The sequence below is a fragment of the Falco punctatus genome (genome assembly GCF_963210335.1).
Source record: "Falco punctatus genome assembly, chromosome: 5".
Classification (NCBI taxonomy): domain Eukaryota; kingdom Metazoa; phylum Chordata; class Aves; order Falconiformes; family Falconidae; genus Falco; species Falco punctatus.
The window spans coordinates 77,696,183-77,717,627 of record NC_137584.1 but is presented as its reverse complement, the minus strand read 5'-3'; the positions used below and the strand labels follow the sequence as shown (position 1 = coordinate 77,717,627).

The window sequence follows — 21,445 nt, the reverse complement described above, 5'->3', positions numbered from 1 at the left end:
AGACTTCATTTCATAGCAAAGCTGTTGGTTATTTTAATTCAGATAAGCCTTTTCCCTTCACATCATTTGTGATGTGATTTACTTATACTTGGATATAGCAGGAAATACATCATACTTTAGTTACTGTGACAGCTCACGACTTCTCTGATCATCTTTGCGGTCTTCTGTTGCTCTTTCATCTTGTCTCCATCTTCCTTAATCCAGACTCAGACACTACAGTACCCTTCATGTGGCATTGATGTACCCCAATCCTGAGATTACTTCCATCTGATATTTTCTAGGCTTCTGTATTATATATTTTTTAAAATGTGTGCCACATTAATGACTGCTTTATTCCCCCTCGAATTAACCAGTACGTCCATCCTGTTTGCTGTAAATGGGGAATTAATCTGTTGATAGAACGCTTTTGTTATTAAACACTTCAGTGCACGGTCTCCATATCTTCTACCAAATTCCATGTTTCTTGTGCTGCATGACAGATGTGCAGTGTTGCAACCAGCATGGCTACATGGAAACAGAAAACATTCTACCCTGAGATATGAGTTTATTTCTTACAGGGAAATTTATACCCACTACAGAAGTAATTTCAGGAAAATTATTTCGTAACTGAAAATTATGTCTTGGTTTCCCTATTGTATACAGTTAGGTGCTTGGATTATCTTATATATAAATGAACAAGAGAAGTTAAAATGGGAAAAATGCTTGCTTTATTTGCTTGCCTAAACTCTAGGAAAAATTATTAGACTGAAGTTTTAAATCATAGCTATCTCCTAAATCAAACGTGTAACAAGGTTGATAATGAGTGTAAACATACTGAATAATAAAACCTAATTTGTGTTCTGAGTTCTAGGGCTCTAATCCAAAGCTTGCTGATGTCTGTGGAAAGACTTCCATTTGAATTGGGCTTTGGCTTTTGTCCTGAATGAACACAATACCAGTGGAGTTATTCATGAAAGAAGTGTTTGGAAATAAATCAGAGCAACTTGCTGTGTCAGAATCCAATTCACTTGCTAATTCAGGCAGTTGGGTTTTACAGTGTTTGTTGTGTCCATATTTTGTCATAGTCCCTGTCATGAACTAACCAAATTCAGTCTTAAAAACAAATAATCATTTGCCACTGATACTGTAATTGGAAGAGTGTTTCAGGATCATTACTTTGTTTGAAACCTTATTTAACTTCTAGCCTAAACTTATTTATATACACTTGGTTTATGCCAATGTAGTCTTCCAGTCTTTGTACACTGTACTTTGTCATTATACAGGTCTGGTAAACTACTCATGGTTGTCCCGTCTCCTCTCGGGCTTTGCTTTGTTTTGCTAAATAAGCCCAGCATTTTTATTTCTTATTTAGTAAGTTATTCATTCCCTGTAGCCTTTATCTTAATCTATTCCTGTTTGGGTTAATCTATGTGGGATACAGGCAACAAAACCTGCATTTTTAATGAGGTTTAATAGTGCTCTATATAACGTCGTTAATACTTTCCTTGCTTTACTGGAGACACTTCTCCACATAGATCCAGTATTTTGTTTGACTCCTTACCGCTGCATTTCACTGATTGCTTTTATTATGTGACTTGCAGGATCTTGGTTCCCAGGTGAGCTTCCACAGTGGAAATAGTTTTTAGTTCAGGAGTGCGTAGCTTTGCCCTTGTATTCTGAGGTTTTTAGTTTGTGTCTGTTACTCAAGTGCTCTTTTCTTCCGGGGGTGGTGCTGTGTTTGTCTTTGCATTGGCTGTTGTAAATTATAACAATCAAGCTTGAGTAGTCAGCAGCCTGAACGAGTATGTTCCTACTTTGTGCTAATTTTGTTAATTAAAAAAAAAATAATTCTGTAGTAGAAACTGCTACAGGTGGTGAATGATGGGTGATGGGAGCTGATGATATAAGGTAACAGGAAAGAACTGGGGAAAGCTGAATAGTGAGATGAAGGGAGGGCACGGAGCCCACCAGGGAGAAGTAAGAACTTCTGCAGTATTGGTCAAATGAAGGCTACTCACATTTGCCAGACCGTTAATTGGGTCTCACAGAGACTTTCTTGGGATGCATGAAGACATGCCAAAATCCCAGAAATAAATGCATAACTCATTAGTTTCTGCCTTTTGACTTTTTGGGAATAGCAACACTGCTGCTTATCTTCAGATGTTCCTTTATTTATTTTCAGTTTTCAAAGTATTCTGGAAGTTTAAAGACTTTCTTTCTAAGAGTGTTTTAAAAATACTGAATCCTAAAAGCACTTTAGAAGTCCTAAATTGAGAAGATTATAAGGTCTGAATAATTTAGCCACAAAACTTGAAGGGGAGAGAATTTGCTTAGGTCTTTAAAATATATATGATACGTTTTCATATAGATTGGAATGACACTGAAAGACTTCTATCCAGATAAGTACATTCAGCAGATATTAGAAGTCACGGGCAATAGTAAATAAGGTGTTTTCTGGGAATTAATATCAAACTGGGAAGAGTTGGGATGGCTCCAGGTGCAGCTGAAGGCTGTTAACTGCAGATGATGATTAATGACCTCTGCTTAGGTCATTATTATTATATACTGAAAATGCAGAAAATTCAGATATATGGATTTTTTTAATGGGAGATGCAGTTTCACTTGGCGCAGTAGAGGTGTACCCACTGTGGATAGACTGCCCTGTATTATTATCAAATAGAGGGTTCAATTCCCTTCCTCCCCATGGCATTTTTAGGAGCATTATTCAAAGCTGGATCTCTAAAGCTGCACAGTATCAAATTGAAAAGTAAGCAGAATAAAGTCCATAGTGCCTCAGTGGTCTCCCAGTATTGCATTTGGCGTCCAGTACTTAATCAGCTTTATTTAGAGATACTCCCATCTACTCTCTTCGGTGCCTAATGAGTGTGTCTCAGTATTGTCCAGAAATGTGCCCAGAAATTCCTTGTGCTCGCTGCTCTTGGACCCATGTTTCAAATAATGCCCTCCCTTCTTTTGCTCGATGGCCTTAACCAGGATCTAGGTTCTGGGCTGTCATACACGCTGTGCACAGAGGGCAGGCAGACGGGACTGGCTGATGCAAGAAAATGCTGCTGTGTTGAGACAGGGAGAATCTGTGTCCTAATAAATACTCAGTTGTAATAGATACTTAACTTCCCAGTGTCTAGACAAGTTCACGCATGGATTCTTCCATGGTTAGTGAAATATTTTTTTTTTAATATGATGAATGATTTCATTGTTGACTTGTGAGGAGACTTGAGAGCTACTACAGGGGACTAGGAAGTATTCACCTTGCTGCTTATTTTTAGTTTGTCACCTCTGTTAAAATACCTTGATCATCTCATATACATCTATATAAAAAAAAAAAACATAGATACCTTGATATCTCTCATCTATATGTGTGTGTATTTAAGTTTGTTTAGTTCAGGGTGCTTTTTTTTAAAAAAAGTCTGAAATAGGTAATGTATATAATATAAAGACATAAGATTTAATTAGTCACTGTTATTTTTTATTTAGATTATACACAGTATTGCATGTTTCTGAATGCTGTGTAAGTCCTGCTTTACACATACACCGGTCCCCTGTCCCTTTCTCTCTCTTCCCCCAGCCCTCTTTCCCTGGCCATTATGAAGGTTGTAGCATCAAAATTCTGAGCAGATCAGGACTGAGACAGCTGCTGCTTTTGGCTGACCTTTATACAAATGCCACTAGATGTAGACTTCTGCTCAGGAAAATGCAATTTTGCAAAAATGTAAGCAAAGCAGTTAAAAAACATAACTCAGTTGTGAAATGTTGACAATTTGAACATTAAGTGGTATAACTTAGACCTGCTTATACAAACCTATCAACTTCATGCTGTTACTGTGTGCCTTTATTCACCCTCAACCAAACCAGCGATCTCTCTCTTGTTTTTTAAATTCCTTTAAAGTATCTCCTGTGGTGAAAGGAAGAGGCGAGTGAGGTCAGGCGAAATGAAACAAAAATCATGAAAGCTTAACAGACCACAGGGCTGTTCCTTTGAAAGGGTGCCAGAGATGCGAGTATCAGTTATGGGAAAGAAGACCACAGAGCTGGCAATGAATGAAAGGAGATCTGGTACATGCGCATTAGTGTTCCATGCTCCTTGCCACGAAACTGGTCTGTTCTCAGAGTTAACTCTGTGTCATGCTGACAGTGGGCACTCCCACAGGGCTATTAGTGCTCCCTGATGCAACTTCACTGTGCTTCAGGATGCATTTTTCTAAGTAGTTCTGGGGTTTTTGTCTTGTAAGATCAAAATATGAGAACTGAAGTATTGATGTGATTACACAAATTGCATTTTTTTATTTCATCTTTGCAGCCTCTACCAGTTATCCACTCTAAGGGATAAAAAAAAATTGTTTTCCTGGATGAGAAAGGAATAATTCATGTTTTAAAACATGTGAAAATGTGCTTACTTGCAGATACAGAAAACAAAATGTCAGGTTATTGTAATTATACAAGCACCTGACATACTAACTGTCAGCATATGAAATGGTGTGCCAAATCATCTCAAACATTGCTTTTTCAGGATAAAGAACTCTTAAAAGAACTGGCTTTGCTCTGGCCGATTCTGCATCTTTTAAGACTTCAAGTCTTGGTTGCAGTAGTTAAAATGCTAGGGCTTTGTGAGACTCACTGGATGGCAGTCTAACATCTGAGTATACTCGAAGGCTAGACTAAATGATAACTTCTTCCTTTCACTCTTAACATTTTATGCATCTGTGCTTGTGTGAATGAAAAGACCCGTGCAAGTGTGTCAGAAATTATTTAAGGACTTCAGTTTTATTTGATGGTGTGGAACTAGTCTTGTATGTGAGCATAGTTTACAGAGAAGTTGCAGAGACAGTCTGATCCTCCAAGGCTGCTAATGTACCTTGAATTTCTGTTGATCTCCACGTCCATAGATGTGGTAAACTTGAGATTTTTCTTTTACAGTGTTAAAAGAGCCAGATTTTTGTCATGTACCTTTGAACGTGGTTCTACAGCTGAACATTTTTAAGCCTGAAATTTATCATTGGGACAAGTCACTGTTTTCAGTTGTCTTAATTTTTGCCCTGTTGCTACTGGAACTCTCAAGGAAAATGAGTGTGTATCTGCACTGAGTATTTAAAGGACAAAACATCCAGAAAAACATAACGCGCAACACCAAATGACCCTGCAGCGCTGATGTGAATGTAACCCTTGGTTACAGTGGGCCTGACTTTGTCTGCTGACTCCATTGTAATTCAGCACAATGTTTGCTTTTGTACGGATGAGACCACAGTTGTCTGGTATTTTCAGTCATGTGCCCTTTTCAGCTTCATTTCATAAGTCACTGTTGCAGTTTTGCTCAGCTTTTATGAGAAGTTCAGTAGCTGCTGGGTTCTCAGTTTGAAGACTCCTTCCCCCAAACATTTTGCAGCGTTCGGCACTTTAAGACCAATGCTTTCTTTGATTTCTTTTCACGGAGCCTTTAGTCTATGGGCACCCACCCCCAAAGGCCACAGGCTGAAACCTCCTAGTTAAACAGTCGTCAAGTTTCAGATTATCCTTTGACACAGACTGGTATGACAGATCACAAAATTGATATTCAGCATTATTTCTTTTTCATTTTCAGGAAAAATTTGAAGGCTTGTTCCGTGCCTATGATGACTGCGTGACATTCCAGCTGTTCAAAAGCTTCAGGCGTGTGCGGATAAATTTTAGTAGTCCCAAATCAGCTGCTCGTGCCAGAATAGAGCTGCATGAAACACAGTTCAGAGGGAAGAAGTTAAAGTTGTATTTTGCACAGGTAATGAAATCTGTATCTACTTCTATGTTAGTGCATAGCTTTTATAGAAATATTATGCAGTCACACTGAATGAAAGTAATAAAAGTTTCTCTCATGCACAATCTGTCTGCTAAAAGGTTACTCAGGCCTCGTTATTGTGCCTGAGCTGTACCTGCCTGGTGGGTCTGCAGTAAATTTAAAGGACCACTTAGGACCAGAGTTGCTCATTCAACACACAGAAGTTACATAGGTTAGAACTGATTTACAACATCATTGTGTATTTTCTGTGGGTAATTCTCTAAACTAACCAGAAGAAAAGCGGTAAAGTATCATGAGTTCATAAAAAAAGTAGGGCTGAATTACTTAGGTGACTGCAACCCTGAACCACAGTCAGGCTTCCTCCTGCCTCCTCCCAGCCCTGTACTGAATACTAGTGTGAATTTTCTAAAAGGAATTTATTAAGTTCAAGTAAAAGGAAGAAGGTAGGGGAAGAACACCACCCCCAGCCTGGGGGCATAGGTGATTAAGGTGACTATATCAATCTGTTGGAAGTGTCAGATGGGGATTTAGTTGTTCTTCTGCGATGTTTTAGCATGGAGAAAAGGAAGCTCAGGGGAGACCCTGTCACTCTGTACAACTACCTGAAAGGAGACTGTAGGCAGGTGGGGGTCAGTCTCTTCTCCCAGGAAACTAGTGATAAGACAAAATGGCCTCAAGTTGCACCAGGGGAGGTTTAGATTGGATATGAGGGAAAATTTCTTCACTGAAAGGGTGGTCAAGCATTGGAAAAGGCTGTCCAGGGTGGTGGGCATCCCTGAAGGTGTTAAAAAAAACATGTAGATATGGTACTCAGAGACATGGTTTAGTGGTGGACTTGGCAGTGCTGGGTTAACGGTTGGACATGATGATCTCAGGTGTCTTTTCCAATCTAAATGATTCTATGATTCTTGACCAAGGGAGAGAGAACCCAGATATCCCACAGCCTGGGTAAGTAAGAGGCCCCAGCCAGGCTATAGAAAGGTGAGGGAGGTTGAGAACCACACTACCGCCTTTTCTGGATGTATTTTAATAAATTGCTGTGACTGATGTGGCTTACGGGATACTCGCTAGTGCTTATAAGTAATGTAAGCATCCTTTGAGCTGCCAGACTGGCCCTTCAGAGGTCTTAAGGGCAGGCTTTTTTGAATGTATCAGTCAAATCAAAGAGGCACTTAAATATTGAGCCTTTACAGCCTGGTCAGTACAGGAGCTGTTTTGGGTGTGTAGGCAGAAGCAGAACCTTAGGAGGATGGGAAACTACATCTGTGGAAAAAAACCAATATGCTTATCAGGTTAGATGAGTTGAAAAGATTTACAGTTGGATTTAGATGTTGAAAATCTGCCTCAATCATATTTTATATGCCTTAATCACAGCACAGAATGGTTAGGATTGGAAGGGACCTCTGGATATCATCTAGTCTGTTCTCCTCATTCACCTAGAGCAGGTTGCACAGACTCACATCCAGGCAGGTTCTGAACGTCTCCAGAGAAGGAGACCCCACAGCGTCTCTGGGCAGCCTGTCCCACTGCTCTGTCACCTTCAAAGGAAAATTTGTCCTCAAAGCTCCTTCTTCCTTAATCTCCTAGATCTGTCTCTGATTTTCTTTCTGAAAGGTTTCAAAACCTGCTGTTTAAGCAGATGTGAGAATCATTTCACTGCACAATCAAGAGGTTAATTGAAAACTTGGGATAACACAAGAAAAACATGCATAATAGTGATTAGTTTCCTTATCTAAGCTGTTTTGCTGCAGAGCCATTTAGGTATCTGCACTGTGCTCTCCAGTACATGCAGTCTTTAAAAGAGCTTATTAGTTTTGTCCAGGGAATGAATATGTGGAAGCAGCACAGTGTCTGGAGCAGTGTATGTTTATATGGGCCTAAGCCAGACAGAAGAATCACTTCCACAGCTAGAAGTTCTGGGAAGTGTGGAGTTGAGAGACTCAAGCTGGCTCTTTGTAAAATACACTCCGGTATAGCAGGATGCTGTCTTAGGCTTGCTGTCATGCAAATACAGTTTATCGTTTCTGGGCTCGAGCTGGTTATGAACTTGCTCAGGTATGGCTGTAGTACAATTCATTTATTTTGAGGCTTCTTTAATATGGCAGAAAAGAGCAGGAATTACATTAGATATTTTAAGATGGAAATAAAATGAGAACAATTAGTTACAAATGACTAAGGAACATGGTAGATTCCTTTATCACTTTGGCTAAAAAAGTAAATCTTCAGAAACCTTTCTGAAGTTACTTGTAAAGCCTCGGCGTAGGAATTACTGGTTTCTTGTCTAATGTCTGGTTTTGTTTTGGAGTTTAGACCTGTGTATCACAACAATCTTTTTCAGCCTCGAAAATCTCTGAACCTAGCAGCTGTGGATACCAAAGCTTTGCATTTATCCTCAGGGAACATATACAATAGGCACAAACATTGTAGCTTTGCTCATGTAACAGCTCCCCACAGTGTGTTTACTGTAGAGGAACCATCTGTAAGGTTGAGATTATATTTATCTCCAGGCCTTCTCTGCTGAGACGGGTGCTGAAGCCCTGCCTGGGTAGCATTTGGTATTAGAAGTGCATGATTTCTGTAATTGTTCCATTTACCCATCCTATGTGGATGAAAAGCTAGACACTGTGTGCTCACAGCCCAGAAGGCCAATCGTATCCCGGGCTGCATCACAAGAAGGGTGGCCAGTAGGTCAGGTGAGGTGATTCTGCCCTGATGAGACTGTGCTTGCAGTACACATCAACTCTGGGGTCCTCAGTACAAGAAGGACATGGCGGTGTACTGAGGAGGGCCACAAAAATGGCCAGGAGGGCTGGAACACATCTGCTGTGAGGAAAGACTGAGACAGTTGGGGTTCTTCAGCCTGGAGAAGGCTCCAGGGAGACCTTACAGCAGCCTGCTAGACTCTGGAGGGGGCCTACAAGAAAGATCGGGACAAACTTTGTACAAGGGCCTGTTGTGATGGGACAAGGGGTAATGGTTTTAAACTAAAAGAGGGAAAAATCAGGCTAGGTAAAAGGCAGAAATTTTTGATGATGAAGGTGTTGAGACACTGGAACAGGTTGCCCAGAGAGACTGTAGGTGCCCCATCCCTGGAAACATTCAAGGTCAGGTGGGGCAGGGCTCTGGGCAACCTGATTGGGTTGAAGATGTCCCTGCTTATTGCAAGGGGGTTGGACTAGGTGGCCTTTAAAGGCCCCTTCCAGCCCAAAGCATTCTATGATTCTATCCTATATGAAATAACATATTTGTTATGCTTTAAAGATTCAGACCTCTGAGACAGATGGAGACAAGCTTCATTTGGCACCACCACAGCCTGCAAAACAGTTTCTCATCTCACCTCCAGCCTCCCCACCGGTAGGGTGGCAACCAATAGATGATGCAACACCTGTCATCAACTATGACCTCCTCTATGCGGTTTCTAAGCTAGGACCAGGTAAGCTTGTGATCCTTGCGTGAAAATGTGTCAGAAAAAGCAGAGGAGAAATAGCAGCGTAGATAATGACTGCAGAGGAAGTTGGCATAAGGCCTGTAAGTTGCATTAAAGCTTTGGATTTAAGTTGATGCATGTCAGCTGGTTCTTTGGTTAAGGATGAGTTTAACCATATTTACATACAGAATTATATGTTATCTGCAGCTTATGAATGCTGTTTGATTGAATAGCAGATCAAAGCTTGCTTACACAATTTATTGTGCTTGGGTTTATGCTTAGATGAGACAACTGATGGTTTAGGTGGGGACTGGACAAATGTTTGTCCATGAACTTGTGGACTTTTTGCTTTAAATTGCATCTGCTTGGTACTACATTCCAACATGCAAAATACCTCATCAAATGTTTAGGCATTGTTGTATCTCCACCAGAGCAGAGAATCTCTCACATTAACAAGTTTGTCGAGAGAGAGCTACCGTTCCCCGATCCTGGCAGGATTGCTCTGTTAGAACTGCCAGCTTTCTGTTGGAAACTGTATGCAGAAGGGATGGGGTAAGGTGTAGTCTCTGTTACCGTAGGATAGATGTCGGTGGGTAATGCAGGTAGGCTTTCTTCTGTCTTCCCATCTTCAGCTAATGCCAGGAATTGGAGCTAGGAGGGATTTTCAAAACAGTGCTTTCCCTTAGAAAAGGCTCATCTGATGAAACCAAAATTTTTCATAGAGGATTACTTTTGATTTAATTGAGTCATCTTTGCAAATCATTTTCCTTCAAAGCTGTTAAAGCATCCTCTGCTAAAATATTCAAAATGGAAAAGGTTCCAGTTTCAGGTCTGAGCAGTATGATTTAGAAAATAGTCTAATTTATATTCGTAAACCACAAGAAAAAATAACTTATTAAATTATTTTCATACTGAAATAAAACACTTCAGATCCAATCTAATAACAATTGGAGGAGGTGAGCTCATGAAAATTTATCAGTTTATTTTTGAAATTCTTGTGGGATGAGAGAATGCTTTCTCCCCAGCTGTACTGAAAATGGTTCTTGCTTGTTCTGAGTAGCTTGCAGTTGCAGACATCACTGGGGCTTTTGTGTAACTGCACCAGAGTAACCCAGAGCTGAAGTGCGTGGGGTGCAGGAAGAGATGTTTTGCAGATTTCTCTCACATCTTTTTCACATGGGATCTCTCACAAGGGGAAAACATGTATCAGGAGAACATCAGAAATTCCTGTGTTTTATTCCCTTTCAGCAGGGAAGCCCATAGAAAAGGACTGTCAGGTGTAAGACTTCATACTATATTGCTTATTATTATTTCCTGAATTGATGTGTTGTTTCTAAACTGCTGAATAAAAGAAAAACAAAAAACTGTTTGTTTTTTTTTCCTTTGATGCAGCAGTGTTATAAATGGAAACATGTAAATGAATTCCCAGACTAGCTGGGTAATAAATCAATTCCTGTTCTAGAGCAGTGGAATGTGAATTATCACTCATTGTCCCACACTCTGGGACAGCTTTGCGTGAAGGTCATATTCACCCGTATTTAAGGAGCCTGCAGGGAGCAATATGAAAAGTCATTGTGTGCTCTCTCTATTTTTAGCACTTGTTAGAGAGATCAATTTTAGTTAACTGCAGTGGTGGTTTTAAAATAGTGTTGCAGTTCTCGCTTCTCAGTTGTGCATTTACTATGTTTAGAATTTCATTGAAAAACAAATCCCACCAAAACTCATTTCTCAGTATCACATCAGTAAAACATGCTGCTGTACATCAAATAACACTGTTAGCCTCAGCTAAGTTAGCGAGGGTTTTTTTTTTTTTTTTCAGTCAAGCAAAAAACAGAATAAAAATGTAACTGTGGCTTATTAGCTATCAAAAAATGCTCACTGGCACAGTGAGTTTAAAGAACTGTGACCGTCAGAACTTGACTTCTACGTCTTTAACTTGTGAGGTGTCTTCGCTGTATTAAATACAGCGATTTGGTAATTTCAGCGTGGTGAGGACCAGCAAAACTGATTTGAGCATGTAAACAGCAAACAGTTTCTGTTATGTCCTCACTACAAGATGAGTTTTACTGACCTACTTCGCTGGGAACATAAGGTACATCGCTTGGACACAGACGCACGCTACTTCCATATTCCATGAATACAGGTCATCTCCTTTCACACTACACTGCCATAATCATCACAGCCACAAAAGTAAAGACTAAAACTGTTCCAAGGTGTAAAGGCTGGGAGATTCGCTCCAGAGTAATAAGAATAGGAAGCTAGTTAACAGATTTATGGTGTGCCATCTTTTTTCCAAGCTCAGTTTTGGGACAGGTTTGGGGGTTTTTTTTGTTTGTTTTGATTTGGTTTTTTGTTTGTTTGTTTCTGGGTTAATTTTTTTGTATTGGGTTTATTTTGCAGCCTTGTGCCTGCAGCAGTGACTGCCTGGCATCTCAGAGGTCTATCAGAAAAGGTTTCTTTTTGCTGTGCACAAAAAGAAGCTGGCTTTTGGTCCTTCAACATTAAATTGAGTTCAATAGTGCATTTTCTTCTCAGGGAAGATCAGGGCATATTTAATTAAGTTTCAGGTTGATTTATGTATGTTCTTACTTTCTGCAGTTGCAGAAATTGAGCTTTAAATGAGGCATGAACAGAACGCTATAGACCAGTCAGTGCCAGATCTGTGGCTATGCCTGGTTCTGACCACCAGCCTACAATTTTTTCAATATATTGCAAACAAAGAAGTGTGATTGTTAATCTCTTTGATGAAAGGCGCTTCCACTGTCAAGAGAACTTCCAGTAGTGTGAAATACTGATGAAGATACAAAGGCGTGGCACTGAACTAGGGTGGTAGTTTGGCTGTTTGCCTCCTGGCCTGACTTGGACCTAACTCTATCCTACACCTACAGGAACTCTTGCAACCTACCAAGCTGTTGTCTGGTCTAGGCCCTGATGTCTCTTCCATAACATCTTACAAGGTTTTAGTTTCATCCACTGAGGAATACAGGAAATAATTCAGGAAGTAATTTTATATGAGAAATACTTGTAAGGGGGTGGGGTGGTGGCGGTGGTGGTGGAATCTCCAGGTCCAGGCTGTGTGTATACAGAAGAGCTGCTCCTCTCAAAGAAAAGGCAGCTACGTTTGCTCTGCGATTTGTTAGTGCAGCGGTTTACAAACCGTTCTCTTGGCATTAGAATAAACCCTTTCTTTTCTGAAAAGCAATCCTACCCTCTCCCTGTCTGTTCCCCAACCTGTGTATTTCTTCTCTCCTTTTGCCATTGCCTCTTTCCAACTTGTCACCCCAATTTCTTCACAACAGACTGCCCTGTACTCTCTCACTTCCTAACTCTGCACTCCAGAGTGCTTTTCCCCAGGAGCCCGGGTGCCACCCTGCCCTCCCCTTGCCAATCTCAGCTCCTGCCTGCTGCCCACACTGTGGCTGCTCAAACAAATTGCCTTTCTCCCATGGCTTTGGTTCACGGATCAAGGCTCCACCGATGAGACCTGCACTATACCACACACAATATAGGTCAGGGTCGTGAGTACTAACCTGTTCCGCGTGCTCCCTGGTGCAGTTTTCCCCTCGGTCAGCGCTGGCCTCCACAATTTCAGGCACTGTTTGAAAACCAGTACAGGCTGGGCACCACCTCCAATAGCCCATGTAGACCAGTTTGTACCAGTGTTGGTCCTCTCTGCTGAGGTTTTCCGGTCCCTCATCAGCATTCCAGCAGCCTTTGCATCTCCTAAACACCCTCAAGCTATGCTCCAGGTTGTCTAAAATATATTTTTTGCATTATGAAAGCACCATTTGAAGTGTTACACATGGTAGCTCTTGGGACGCAGAGGAGAGCCTGCAGCAGCCTGTGCCACTTGGCTGCTGGCTCTGTGAATGGTGAGGGGTCAGAGGAGGGCTTGGGTCAGGGTTTCACTTTTGTCTCCACACGATTAAAGTGTAGCTGTTCCTGCCATGCTCTAGCTGGGCTTCTTGAGGGGGATATATAGCTCTTGCCCCTGCTCCACCACTTCCGCAGGGAAGGGGAAAACGGGGAAGAGCAGGACCCTGCCCAGTAAATGCCGCACACAGGGATTTCAAACCATGTCTCACGTGGCAAGTTTTCTACACCCAAGTGTTTTCAAACCTAGTGTTTGTTCTCACTGATTCAAAGGAAATACTAAAAATGTGACTTCCAGAGAGGAGGAAAAGGGGATGGAAGAGCAAGCAGATGTGGGATAGTTACAATTTTCCATTTCTGCCCTCCTTCTCCCCTCTGTTCTGTGGCTGTGTCTGCCCTTCCCTCCCTTTACCAGGGGCAGGGTACAGGAGAGCTGCTGGGTGTAGACTTTCTCTCTGCCTTGTTCTGCTTGCTGGCCAGGAGAGGAGGATGTCCTTCTGCAACATCTGTAATGGGCTTCCAGAGAGCAACTCCTCCATTTTGTGTACGGCAGAACCATGTAGCAGAGGTATTGTATGGTGTATGGGAAGGGTTGAATCCCTTCCTGCATAAACAAGTACCTGTACAAAGGACCACACATTATTTGTACTGTATTATTTGTAAAGCATTTGGATAAAGGGACTGTAAGTAGAAGGCATTTTTATGATGCTAATGACACATTTAACCTGGAGTGAACAGCTCTGGACCCATTAACCTTTGATCATGAGGCATAATCGGGGACAAAGTAGCTGCACAGTATCATTACCATTTCTTCATTATTAATTAAATATATGGACATACTCTTTGCTGGACAAAACCACCTCATTAGACAAGAGCTCCGTACACCGTCAATGAAAGGTCATAGTACTGATTCACAGAGATAGAAAATCATGTGCTATTATTTTTGATTCTGAAATATCCTAAGTTGCTTTTTTGCTGTTCTTGGGGTCGTCTTTCTTGCGTTACCTGAGGCTGTGGGTTTGCTTGTGGTTAATGTGGTCACAAAAGGTAGTGCCATTGTTGAATGGTGAAACGTCACATTCCTTTTTTTTTTTTTTTCCTTATGCAAAGCAGATAAATAGAGGAACATCACTGCTATTTTTAAGGGCTTTGTTAGGAGCATTTTCTGACAGATCTGTATGGTGGAGGTGCCAGTGCTTAATTCTTCCCTGCATTATATCCTGAAAGCAGAGTTCAGATGTTCAAGCATATTTCATAAATTTTGTGCTACTTTTCTGAGTAAATGTCTATTGTTATCTCAGCTTACGTGAATATTTAAACAACTTATTATTAAGGGATAGAGAGAGTACAAAGCCTGCTGCAAGAGAAGGGCCTGTCTCCCCAGAATCCTTTGGCTTAACCTGTAAGAGTTCTCCAGGCAAGTGGGAGACATAGGAGCAGTGGGGCGATGTAGGGCCTGAGAGTGCAAAAGGAGGCAGCATCAGCAACAGCTGAATGAGATAAGTGGAAAAAGGCTTGAGTGATATTAACTACAGAAGCTGGTGAGTCTTAACCATGCTAACTCGACTTGCTACTCTTAGCGTGGGACAACCTACATTTTGTAAACTTAATTGCAGTTATGTTTACATTTTGAATCTCAAAACTTAACTGCTGTGGATTTAGCTCAATTTTTTTTCTAATGCTGGAGGTGTTTTTTCAGAGGAAAGAAAAAACATAGAAAAAAGCAGCCGGGAGGGGGTAATCGGGCTGTATCTTTTGGATTTTTATTTTTATTTATTACCTCAGTATTTTTCTGCAAACAATGGTTACATTGAGGAACAAGATGCAGCTGTATAAAAGTCCCGTAGCTGTCCTGTTCCTAGTTCAGCCATAAAAAGGTTTTCTGCAGTTTGAGCCACAGTTCTGCAGGCATGAATAATAGTGAGCACAGAACTGAGTCTGCAGCGTGAGCACAGAACTGAGTCTGCAGCTCATTTATGCTCAGAAATAACTGTATGACTTTAAAACCTAATTTATGAGTGCATCACATTTTGATTTGCAAAGTGACACTAATTGCTGTTGCAGTTACTTGTGCCAGAGGCATCTGAATATTTTCCCTTGTGTCTGTACTTATTTCCACTGTTCTGTTGCAGCAGAAAGAGTCCTTCTGGGAAGGATCTGAACAGTAAAAGAATGTGGCATTTGAACTGGGATTATTACCTTTTAAGAGGGCAGTGAATCAGATTTACTTCATGGTGCTGGTGTACGAGGCGAGGGCCCAGCGTTGTGTGTATGCAGCACCGCAGAGCTCCTTGTAGCTGACAGTGACCAATGTAGCCTTCAGTGCTGGTTGGCAGCATTGACGTCAGCCCATAGCTGAGAAATTAAGCTGAAGCCCACAGGGAAAAGAGGCAAAGAAAAACCATATAATTTCTCAATGCAGCACAACCAAGCTATTTCTCTTTTTATATTTTAGCCTATCAGCAAGACCTGTAATGCTTTGCTCAATTTGGATTCAGAGGAAAGGCTGCCAAAAATAGAGCAGTTAAATGTCAACATTAATGGTATCACAGCAGTAAAATATTTCTCACAGCAAGATGCCTGACTTAGAGCTATTATTCACTAGTTGTCTCCTATTTTTTAGGCAAAAATGCAGCATGTCCTCTAGTTGCAAGCCACGCAGTCTTATTTGGACCAAGAATTTGTCAGCACAAATAGCACGTGAGCACAGTCCCAGAGCCGCCTGTGCTAACACAGGACAAAACCTGCAACCCCTTCCTCACCCAAATTGGTCTGTCACAAACTTACCAATAAATAAAAATCCCAATTAGTGACAGGAGCAAACTACAAGCGCTTTGAGGTGGGGACTGCCATTTCACTCTCATCGTACGACCCCTAGTACTGCCAGGTTCTGCCTGTGATGCAGGTGTTTAGGGGCTGCTGCACCACAAATACAGGTCAGCTGGGTATACTGGGACCTCACCTTCCTCAGCTCAGAGTATCTTGCAGGTGATACGCAGTGGTTCTGGAGCAGTCTTACGAAAAAAGTAAATCAAAGCTATCAGGTGTGCCTGTGGTCACTGTAAGCCTGTTTTAATTTGACTGTGACTTACGGGTCTTGGAGATGAGAGTGATGACATAGTCCGAAGTGGGGCAGCACATTATCAGGAACAGTTTCTAGTTTTAGTCCTGCAAATGGGTGTTTGTCACCTCTGAGAGACCAAGTCATCGTGTCAGAAATGTGACCGTTGGGACTTGTTTTTCTTTACAGTCTTAAATTAATTTCTTGCAATTTAATAGCTAACGCCTACTTGCATCCTGTGTACAATCCAAAACACACTTAGTGCCAAGGCTGAAAGTCCTGTGTCTGATCCTGATTTTCCTTTGTTCACTTGGGGACTCCTACGGGTAACCACCTAAGCCATATTCATCTTCCTCGCAGGAGTACTGGATGGAGACTTAAATAAGGAATGTATATGGATAGAATATCTAATATACCCTTTACGCGCTTAGCCTGCTAGCGAGCATCTATAGACTGTACTTTGTAATCTCATCAGTAGAGACAAAATTTGTTACAGCCCCAGCTAAAGAGCTTTGAATCTCAAAATCCATGTGGAGTAGATATATGTATTGTTTTATTTTTGGAGCAAGTGGACCAAGTGTTGATGTCTGTCTGGAGGTGACAAGTTGCAAAATCTAGTGGACTTTACTTGGGCGTGGAGCCATGCTAGACTGAAAGTAGACAAACAAAAGACAAGTGAAAAACAGCCCCAACCCAATGGGTGTGATATGGCTTCAGACCAAACGTTTGGTAGGTTGGATTCCAGTCCCTCTTCTTAACCATGATCTTCTGTGTTCTCTTTGTGTTTCTTCCAGAGCTGTTGACCACTAATACTGGTGCAAAACACTATTATAGATGCCAGGTATTTAATTATGCCTTGCAGATCAATGATCACTGCCCCCCTGGGGGCAGGATACCCAGAATCTATTGTGACAGCCGATACAGCCTAGCCATGCTTGCCCTCACCTGTATTTAGGAGCAGCACACACTTGCCTACGCTGTCCAGGTGCAGGAGTATTCTGCACTCCAGGTGCACCATGAGCTGTGCTGCTACTCAGGCTATCATCTCTTGATCTGTTTTTGTCTGCTTCCAGGAGAGAAATACGAGCTGCACGCAGGAACAGAGTCGACTCCCAGTGTGGTAGTGCACGTCTGCGATAGCGACATGGAAGAAGATGAGGACCCAAAGAATTCTCCAAAGCCAAAAATCATTCAAACTCGACGCCCTGGTCTGCCGCCTCCTGTATCTAACTGAGCCTCTCCGGCAGAAGCAGCACTTCTCTCCTCCAGCACAGCTCTTGGTTTTTGTTTGCTTTGTTCTGTTGAAAGGCAGCCATTGCCTTTTGAGTACCAGGACATTAAACTCATTGAAATCCCTTCACTGTAATCAAGCCTATGTAATAAAAGGGCTAGGAAAAAGATCTTTGTATATGTAACCATATCACACACCAACTAATAGATTTTTCTGGAAAGGACAAAACAAGGTTGCAGAAACAAGGGAGCTTTCAGTCTGAGGATTTTTTTCACAGCTATAATTTGCAAGCTTAAAAATCACTCCCAGAGAGATCTTTCAGGGTGAGCAATTAGGCAGATACCAGGCTTGATATTCAGACTCCCAGAATACTTGCTGCTGCCCTTCACCAAGCAGCCTGCTCCTCTGACCTCCTCAGTTCCCCAGCAGATCGTAGTCTTTCCCACTTTTTTTTTTTTTCCTTTCTGGTTTTAATTTTAGGAGGTATGTGTGTTTGTAAATCCACTAGCAGCTTGGTGGCCTTTATCCCCCTGGAATTTTCTGTAAGGAATACTATCTTTGCAACATTTTTAGGAACAGCAGAAAAACACCCTTTTCCACCAACAGTTGTGGAGTACACTGGTCCTAAATAGTGGAGGGGATGTGGGGCAGAGCTCTGGGCTGAGGGGGGAGGCAGTGGCTCGCAGGACAGCCTGGCGTCTTTCAGTTCTCTCTGAGGAGGAGGGAGCCAGAATATCAATAGGGATTGTAATTTTATTTTCCATAAAGATATGAGCAGTACTTCTCTCTGATTTGAGGAGAAAGAGAAGCTAACAGACTGCTCGTTGAAGATGGCATTCATTGCTCTCATAGCTGTAAGTTCTAGTAATGATACAGGCTGAATCCTTTCCTAGTGGTGTGTTGAATAGCCCTGAAACTGTTAGTAATTACTCATACATCTCATATTCAGAACTTTTCCCTCCCCACTTCCTGTGCTTTAAAGCCCTTTTTGAGCTGTATGCAGTTTGGGTTTGTGGAGGTGAGGAGAGGTTAGTTGGTGTTCTTTTGTTGGTTTTCTCTCTCTCTCTCTTTCTTTTTTTTTTTTTTAGGCCAAAGAAAACAGGACCATAATTACACACTTGAGATTAGACTGCATGCAATTGAATCCCCTTTTTTCACTCTGTCCTGCATGTTTCTTTCACTTGCAATGTGTACTGGGTTACAAAAATTGTTCTGTGTTTTCATCATGGCTGACAGCAGACAGATACCAGGTTCCCTGTCTGGCAGACCTTCCATGATGATTTTTTTTATGCATACTTGTCATTTTAAGAACATATTTTCTAGACATTTGAGCTCAGATTTTGCATATATTTAAGCATGCGCTTAATTTATGCACATGAGTAGTTCCACTGAAATTAATACTGCAGAAAACTGAGCATATGTGTAAGACACAGTGGGATTTTTAAGCTAATTAGCTGCAACTGTACTCCCAAAAGTGACTATAAAATGGCACAGTGAGATTCCGCAGATACTTTACAAGTTAAAAAAGTAAATACATCTTGGAAGCTCCTTCTAGGATCTGAAAAGTCAGCTTAGGTTCTGTAATCAAGATTTTTGTCATAAAACCTAATGATGAGGTTTTTGAGGGAGGGTTCCATTCCATCCTTAATTAGCAGGGAGGCTACAAACTCCAGCAGAGTCAGGTCCCCCTTGATGGGGCATTGCCTCTGCAGTACTTCAGAAAGAAAAGCACGGCGCTTTGTCGATGAAGATGGGAAATGCCATCCTCGACATGCACGATGAGGACATTCTGAGGATGAGGGCTTACTGTTCTCATACAGTTCATTCTCTGACTGCCTCTGCCCCCTAATACTCCTGTTGAGATGTAGTGCTTTAATTAGCATGTATTTATAACGTGATACTTGTTACTGCATTATGGACATCGTTGTGTGTGTGTTACACTAATAGAAGCACATCAAATACAGCAGAGGCTGAAAAAAAATGGGGCTTTAGTATCCTCATGGTATCTGTGTAAAGTTGTCTTAAAGTAACTCCTTAGAGATTTTACTTCAATTATTTTTTTTCAGTGATGCATTTAGAATTGGTTTAAATAAATAAATTGTCACTCACTGCCCTAGGACTATACCCAGATGTTCCTGTCAAAATCGCCGTCACAGGCCACCTACAGTATTTCAGGAGTAACACCACTGTCTTTTTCGAGAACACACAGAATGCTAAGGTCTGTGGGGTTTCAACCAGTATAAACAGGGGGAGTAAGGTTTAAGCACATAAGGTTTTTTTGTTGATATATGCTGTATGGAAGAAATTACTGGCCGCATCCTCAACTGATGTAAGCAATCAGAGATCATCTCCAATTAAAGTTGATGCTCTGAATCTTTTTTACATGCAGAAGCGTTGGAGGCTGAATCTAGTCCTTGTATCCACGTACTCAAACTTGGGAGAGGCTTGGTTCTGAACTATGGACTTTGGCCTCAAATGATGTAAAACTATACTGCAAATTAAAGCATTGGATCTTAAATGTTCTTTCCTCAAAGTGTATTTTCAGACAGATTTCAAACCAGGCCCCATTCAATGGCTACTCCTTTTTTAAAAAACCCAACTACATAGTGCTACCCAGGAGGGAGTGGAACGTGGCTCATTGGTTAAAGCACAGAAATAGAAATGCAACTACAAACCTGAAAACTCAAAGAAGCAGGCTTCTACGTAACTTCTTGTAACTATAGTCAAAGCTTATCCATCACCTTTATATGATAAATTAATGTTTGTCGTAGAAATGTGTTTCAGGTGTCATGGAGCGATGTCCCTGTCATAAAAGTAACAGCACTTGTGACTCTTACGAGAGCCCGGCATTTTGCTAAAGGCTGGTTCTTGCCTGGCACGGAAGAAAGGCTTCTTTCACTAAACGGTGACCATCCGGGAGGGTAGCTGTCCTCTTTCATTCAGTAATTCCCAGGCACAGCCCCTCCTGACCTCAGCAGGAATTTTTTTCTGTGCAGCCTCTATGAGCTCGGTCCCTCTGACTTGCACCTCTCACAGGGTGCCCGCAGCACTCAAGTAGTTTCCCTCGTGTTGTAATACTGTAAGAACGGGGTCCCTGTGCTACATTACAGCTTCTGATGCACGGTGACATAGACTATGTCCTTTTAATTTCTTTTCCAAAGCAGGTGCCTGTGGGAGAGGCTGGCAGCAATGCCCTGGGGCCCTCTCTTGGGCAGACGCTGCTCCTGCTGCTGCCTGGAAATTCAAGAAAGAAATTAGGGGAGTACAGTTGCTGTTTCTGTTGCCCACTGCCTGCTTGGCCTTTCTGACCTCTTCTGATACAAAATTCTAATGATTTCCGAAGCCAACTTAAGAGCATGAAAACATTTACAATGCGCGGAGAAAGGGCATTTTGGAGTCTGCTTTTTTGGAACAAAAGAACAAAGAATTTCTGTGGCCTTGATTTTTGTAATTGACAAGGTAGTACAAACTCCCCCCTTCCTAACATATACATACACCCTCAAGTATGCTTTGTTTTCAGCAAGAAAACATGGCAACAGCATCCCTTCCTCAACCATAACAAGACTACAGGCATAATTACTGTAAAGTGCTTTATGTTACAAAAATGATAAATTGTTTAACATTTATTGGATTCTAAATTGGGTGGGAGGCGTGAGTGGGTTTTATTTTGGTCTTTTTTCACCCCTCCTTCCCATTCTGCAACAGCGAAAAAGCTTTCTGCAAAAAGAAAGACTGTTCGTTGTAGAAAGTAACAGACTGAACCATCTTGCAAGACTTGATTACAGTGGTATGTCTGAGCACTGTGACAGGTTACCTTAGCGTTTCCATTATATTGTACATATTTTTGAAATATTCTATTTAGTCATATTTTATAGAAGTATTGAAAAGTTATTGGCTAATTAATCACTTTTACACTTGTATAATTCAGAGTTTAGTTTAAAATAAATACGGCAAACAATATTTTTGTGTTCTGCTTGCACTGGCATTTTGAAAAGCAACATTTAAAGAGTTAAACTATATTAATAAACTGACTAGCGTGGTATATACTACTGCTTGCTTAACTGGTAGAACTGAAAATGCTGAAGT

At 41.4% G+C, this 21,445-nt stretch overlaps 1 protein-coding gene across 3 annotated transcripts in view; it reads left to right on the top strand.

The window, feature by feature from the left end:
• Positions 1–21,319, top strand: part of RCAN2 (regulator of calcineurin 2) — a 92,714-nt gene extending 71,395 nt beyond the window's left edge. For all 3 annotated transcript variants that reach the window (XM_080388563.1, XM_080388564.1, XM_080388565.1), the window contains 3 exons: positions 5,576–5,749; positions 9,029–9,200; positions 17,202–21,319. In XM_080388563.1, coding sequence (XP_080244689.1) covers positions 5,576–5,749; positions 9,029–9,200; positions 17,202–17,362 — 507 coding nt within the window. In that variant the 3' untranslated portion in view covers positions 17,363–21,319. The remainder of the gene's footprint in view (positions 1–5,575; positions 5,750–9,028; positions 9,201–17,201) is intronic.
• Positions 21,320–21,445: the final 126 nt, after the last annotated feature.